The 5,740-nt window shown below is 44.1% G+C and overlaps 1 protein-coding gene across 1 annotated transcript; it reads right to left on the reverse strand.

Moving 5' to 3' along the window:
* Positions 1-1,067: 1,067 nt before the first annotated feature.
* On the reverse strand, positions 1,068-5,094 carry LOC109769708 (serine/threonine-protein phosphatase PP1). The gene is made up of 4 exons (XM_020328437.4): positions 4,697-5,094; positions 2,705-3,264; positions 2,391-2,615; positions 1,068-1,569 (listed from the first exon to the last, which is right to left on the reverse strand). Exons 1-3 carry the CDS (start codon positions 4,911-4,913, stop codon positions 2,427-2,429), a joined length of 966 nt encoding a protein of 321 aa, XP_020184026.1. The 5' UTR covers positions 4,914-5,094; the 3' UTR covers positions 1,068-1,569; positions 2,391-2,426.
* Positions 5,095-5,740: the final 646 nt, after the last annotated feature.

Consider the following 5,740-nt stretch of genomic DNA (forward strand, 5'->3'; position numbering starts at 1 on the left):
GGACACGCGGCAGCTCGCCTTCACTGCACCGCCCGTGATCAATGGAAGGCTGACCGGCAGCAGCCTTGGGAGTGATTCGCGCAGGAGCCGAGGCATGAGATGAGGATGACGATGCTAGTCGCTGACCCAGCGGGCCCATGGGGTGGGAATCTGGCGCGGGAAGTTTTGGCGACATTTTTCTTTCCCCTGGCGCCCCCGGTCTGCCCCCAGCGCGCTGGGTTTGGCCTCTGGCCCATTTTTTGGAGGCGGTAAAAAAGAGAGGGGGGGGAGGGCTGTTGGGGGGCGAGTGGAGATGAACCAGTGGAAACTATGTTCGAAAGTTTACAGTGTTAATTTAAATAAACATGTAGAATTTCAGGTTCGAACTTAAATTCACATGTTCGTTTTCTGAATTTGTTTGTTCGTACCAATGTTTTTGAACTTGGAATTTCACATGCTAATAAAACATCACCCTCTTAACATATTGTGCTTCTACGGAGTTTACAGTGTAATTTAGTTTTCACTGGATATTCTCTCGGGTTCATCTATTAACATGGCCAAGCTGCTGCACAGCCTGAGCACAAAGACATGACTGGTGTACCCACTGAGCCTGTGCCAATTCGTCCACCTCTCCATTGCTGGTAGTCCACCTCTCCATTGCACCAGCAATGGTGATTGCATATTACTGATCGTGGCCACAACGGTCAAAATACTCTACCCGCCTCACAACTCGCTGCCATCGTGATTTTGCTTCAGATATTTTTTTTGCTCAATGTTAATTCTGTTTTTCCATAGAAAATTACACCCCCATAAATTTATCAAATTTGCGTCTTCTGATCATTTTTTAGGGTACATTTAGTAAATACTCCCTCTGTAAAGAAATATAAGAGCGTTTAGATCACTAAAGTAGTGATCTAAACACTCTTTTAGTTCTTTACGGAGGGAGTACTAGTCCGCACCATAAACTCCAGCCTTAGTTTACGAATGCCAGATTTTGTTTCCACGTTAATGCTAATCAAGCATCGGTCCATCATGCTGGTCTGATTGAACAAAAACTCAAAGCCATCCAGCACTTGAAAGGTGAAGCGTACATCAGGAACATGCTGAATATTTTCTATCAAGTTCCAACCAAGCATCAGCATTCTTTGTGCTCATACTATTTGAATTGTTACCATTACCGCTCTCTAAAAACTAAAATAAAACTCATCCAATATTTGCTTACAGCAACAGAAACACAGGCTTGGCTTTTGTTCTTACCTCAGTAAGTGATACAGGTGCTTTTTAAATAGTGGAACTCCCAAACAGAAAACTCTCATATTCAGAACTTTTTTTTTCTTGCTGGAGGGGATCATCTTGCGTCAATTGCGAACTTCAGCCTTCCATAATCAATATATCTACAGCTACAAGATAGTTTCACACCCGGTGGGAACAGAAAAGGAAAAAATTCTGGCACTTGCTATGAAGTGTAACTTTCAGACCAACTGTTAGAAATGATATTATTTGACTTCTCCAGTAGAACTAGCCCGATGCTGCCTTCAAGCATAGCGCCTGCGCGTTGATGTCTTGATGTGATTGTGTCCACATGAGAGCCTATATTGGTCATAATAATCGAGTGTTATGAGGTAAAGTAAAACAAAACAAAAAACATGAATAATGTCTCGAGTATCATATGTAGGATATCCACGTGATAATCTTGCTGGAACACAAAAGTGGAACATTTGTAGTAGAGCGGTACCATCAGCTTAACAAGACCCCCATCAAGAACTACCTATATTATTGTAAATCACATCACAACTATTAATCATTGTTCAAGTAAAATCTGCCTTCGCTAAATTGGCCTAAGTCTTGCAGGTTTCTTAACATAAGATTAAGATCCATCGGGTACATACTTCACAATGCCCGCTGAGCAGTGTGCAAAGCACCACAAACTTGTCTATTGTTAAGAACAAGATATACAAGTGGCACCAAGCTGAACATGGTACATTTACCAATGTTTTTCTGTGCAATGTAATTTGCTTAAGCATGTTCAGAATTCACAAATAATTGAGCAAAATAATGCATCTCATCACTCATGATACAAACTACCACGGAGAATAGCATTCCTTTCACAAATCTAATAATGAAATGGGTTATCGATAGTGCAATAGTTACAAAGCAGACCTGTCAGATTCCCAATTTCCAACATCTTAAATGGAAAACCTAAATCGATACTCTAATATGTATTCCAGTTCCATGTGATATACAACTAAGGTTTTGCCGGTGGTATTGAGGTAATCATGTAACTGTGATACAAGTGTTGCAGAGAACCAATTTGTCCCAGAATAGATCTCCCTAGTATCTACAATGTTGTCTAGCAACCTATGCGCAAGTACATACGCATGGGGCAAGATAGTGCGACTGCCACAACTAACCTCAGAGCCTCTAGAAGAGGAAAGAGCTTCATCATTTCACATCTTGTTTGACGCCATAAATTTGATTTTTCTCTCAGCAGGTTTGAGAATTTGAAATGAACACATCAAAGTTTCATCAACACTCATCATTGCTCCAGCATTATCAAATTCACCACAATAGTTGGGAGCCGAAAATATGGTGACCAGCTGTCTGTCAGCAAAGAATTCATACCCATCCTCAACAACCTATATCAGATGAAATACGTAAACACCTTAATTTCCAAGAAAGTAATAAACAAGATGATGTATTAGAGATTTAGATTTTAGAGTAGTACCTGGTGGGCACGGCAAATAAGATCAAGATCATGCTTTAGAAGGAACTCCGTAACTTTGTCATGGCCAAATGTGTATGAAACGCCCCTATCATTCATGCCCCACCCTTGGACATCTTTTCCTGGATCAGACCAAAGAAGATCGCATAGTAGACCTGTATCTGGCACATCGGTAGGACGGGGCAAGTTTTTTATCTCATCTAGGTGCCCCAGATCAGGAGAAAGGCCACCATGCATGCATAATATTTTATCATCAATTAGAGCGGCCACAGGGAGACAGTTAAAACAGTCGGTGAAGACCTTCCATAGCCGCACATTGAAGCGACGCTTGCATTCATCATAAAATCCATATATTCTGTTTATTGAAGCACACTCATGGTTGCCTCTCAGAAGAAAAAAGTTCTCAGGGTACTTGATTTTGTATGCAAGGAGGAGGCATATAGTCTCCAGACTCTGTTTGCCTCGATCAACATAATCGCCTAAGAATAGATAGTTGGCTTCCGGGGGAAAACCTCCATACTCAAATAGCCTTAAAAGATCACTGTACTGACCATGGATATCACCTAGAGGCAGATAACAAGGGAGAGCAAAATTAGTTGCTACTATGGTAACTACAGAATTAAGAAGCATACACGAAGTAGAAAGCAATTTGTCAGGCCTTACTATGACAAGCAAAAAAAAACATGTCTCCAAGTACAGTTCTATCAGACAGAGGAATGCCAATAAGAGCCGAGGATAAAAAACAAAAACTCAATCAAAGCAGACAACAGACAGTCTAGTCTACTTTAGCAACTAGTGTTTTGAATGAACAAATGCTTGTTAGGCTGTTGCTGCAAATACTACTCCCTCCGTCCGGAAATACTTGTCCAAGGAATGGATGTATCTAGATGTATTTTAGTTCTAGATACATCCATTTGTACCCATTTTTAGGACAAGTATTTCCGGACGGAGGGATTACCACACAGTTTTGAAAACCTCTAGGAATCATGTGCTTTCGAAAGGCGCATGGGTAGAGGTTAACACATAAAAAGAGCACCAAATAGTTGCTGCTTGCTTCCCAGTTACAAGAAGGTAATCTTGTTCGGAGAGGGGCTTTCACTTGCAAAGAGGTGAGCCGATGACGCTCTGATATACTAAACTAAGGTACATACATGCACGCAAGCTTAAGTTTCTTCTGTGCCACACACGAGTGAATAGTAGTGTTATTAAGCTGGTCACTAAAGGAGCTTGCTAGGATATTACAGGGAACACACATGCACATCACAGGGTTCTGAATTAGTGATTGGGATTTGGTTCTAAATTCTCAGCATAGAGAAAACGAGGGGGCCTGGAATCAAGCCTAGAACCTTGAGGGCATGTTCAAATTTCAACCGAGACAAAGCAAGCGGCATGTTTATGATAAAAATCAGCATCACTAACAAAAAGAGCACTTCAGAAAGACTACTTTGAATGCCTAAATAGACGTGATAAGATTCCATGTCAGCAAATATCTGCCACGATATACATTGTTGTATATTCATCCAACAGAATGTTAGCTACTGCAGCACCCAAGGAATTTTGAATAACAAATGTATGTATAACAACAATTATTACTAACAGCAAATATCATGTTGCCCTTAAGATGATAATTTCAAGAGCTGGTTGCACAAGAAAACTTTGTCAACCCAAATTAACACTAAGTGCCTTTGATGATTGCATCTTTGCTACGGGGCCTCCTCCCGTTCAAACACCTCATCAAATGCTTTCAAGGTTCTAAACATACAGCGAAAAGTTGAGCAGAAAATCAATATGACAATGTCCTAACCCCCACCATCTAACAGAAACAGAAGCACGAAGCACTAAACGAGAGGAGCCTGGTTAATGCCACAAATGATTGTTTTTGCTTATCGCCGCGACGCAGATATGGAGTCGGCAGCACCTGCGGCGCGACCAAACTAGATCTAACTCTGCGAAGGGAGAGTCAAAGCGGGCAGGAGAGGAGTGGGACGCACGGACCGCAGATTTTAATGGGCGCCTCGAGCTCGAGGAGGTTGGGCTGGGTGAGGAAGATGTCGCGGGAGGCGGTGCAGAGCTGGCGGATCTCCGACTCGGAGAGCTGCACCTGCTTGCCGGGGCGCGCCGTCCGCACCTCGAGCAGACGGCGGATGATGTCGTCGAGGAGCGCGGCGTCCATGCCGCCTCCCTGCCCTCCCGCCGCCGGCGCCGCCGCCATCGCCTCCCCCGGGGTGGAGAGAGATCGGTGGAGTTAGGGTTTCGGCGCTTCGGGAGGAGCAGGTGGCCGAGGAGGGGGAGGAGAGAGATTGGGTGGTGGGCCGCCGATGGCTAGATAAACTCGCCCCGTCGGCTAGGTTTTGTTTTGTTTTTGCTTGGTTATAAAACCTCTCTCCTTTTTCTCTATTTATTTATATTTCTAGTTCTATATAACCTGCGCGGACAGAGCTTGTGGATGAATTGTGGCGTTGCGCGGTGGCCTGGTTGGTCTGCAACACCAATGTGCCGGACACGTTGAGACGTACGTGCCCGCTCTCCTACGGACTTTGCTCACGGCAACACATGTGCCATCTATACCTTGCCATCCCTCGGGCCGGGCTTCAGACCGGACGTATCAAAGCCCGACGCAAAAAACCTAGGCCCAAGCCCGGCCCGGCCGTAGGGTCTAAAAATCAGGACCAAGCCAGAGCCGGACCGGTCATTTGACTCAAGATCTAGGCCCGGGCCCGGCCTGTGGGCAAGGTTGGGTCGGGCCGGGCCGGGTTTTTATGGGTCGGGCCGTTCGGGCCGGGCTGCCCATGGCCAGGTATAGTGTCATCGTAACCCTAAAAGAAACATTTGCCATCGCTAACCATGGATCGGACTCACAAGTCACAACCAACCCCTTTTGTTTGTACTCCCTTCGATATATACGGAGCAGAATGAGTGAATCTACATTTTAAATTATGTCTATATGCATCTGTGTGTAGACCCTTATTGAAATCTGTAAAAAGACTTATATTTAAAAACAGAGAAAGTATATTTACAAAAAATATCTCTCCCAGCTCC

The sequence above is a fragment of the Aegilops tauschii genome, chromosome 4 (genome assembly GCF_002575655.3).
Source record: "Aegilops tauschii subsp. strangulata cultivar AL8/78 chromosome 4, Aet v6.0, whole genome shotgun sequence".
Taxonomy (NCBI): Eukaryota; Viridiplantae; Streptophyta; class Magnoliopsida; order Poales; family Poaceae; genus Aegilops; species Aegilops tauschii.

Bases quoted from the DNA above. Each gene is read 5' to 3' on its own strand.
- LOC109769708 (XM_020328437.4), bottom strand. From the start codon at position 4,913: ATGGCGGCGGCGCCGGCGGCGGGAGGGCAGGGAGGCGGCATGGACGCC. The intron at 3,265-4,696 runs GTCCGTGCGTCC...ATCTGCCTCTAG, and splicing joins GGCGCCCATTAAAATCTGCG to GTGATATCCATGGTCAGTAC. The intron at 2,616-2,704 runs GTACTACTCTAA...CATCTGATATAG, and splicing joins TTATTTGCCGTGCCCACCAG to GTTGTTGAGGATGGGTATGA.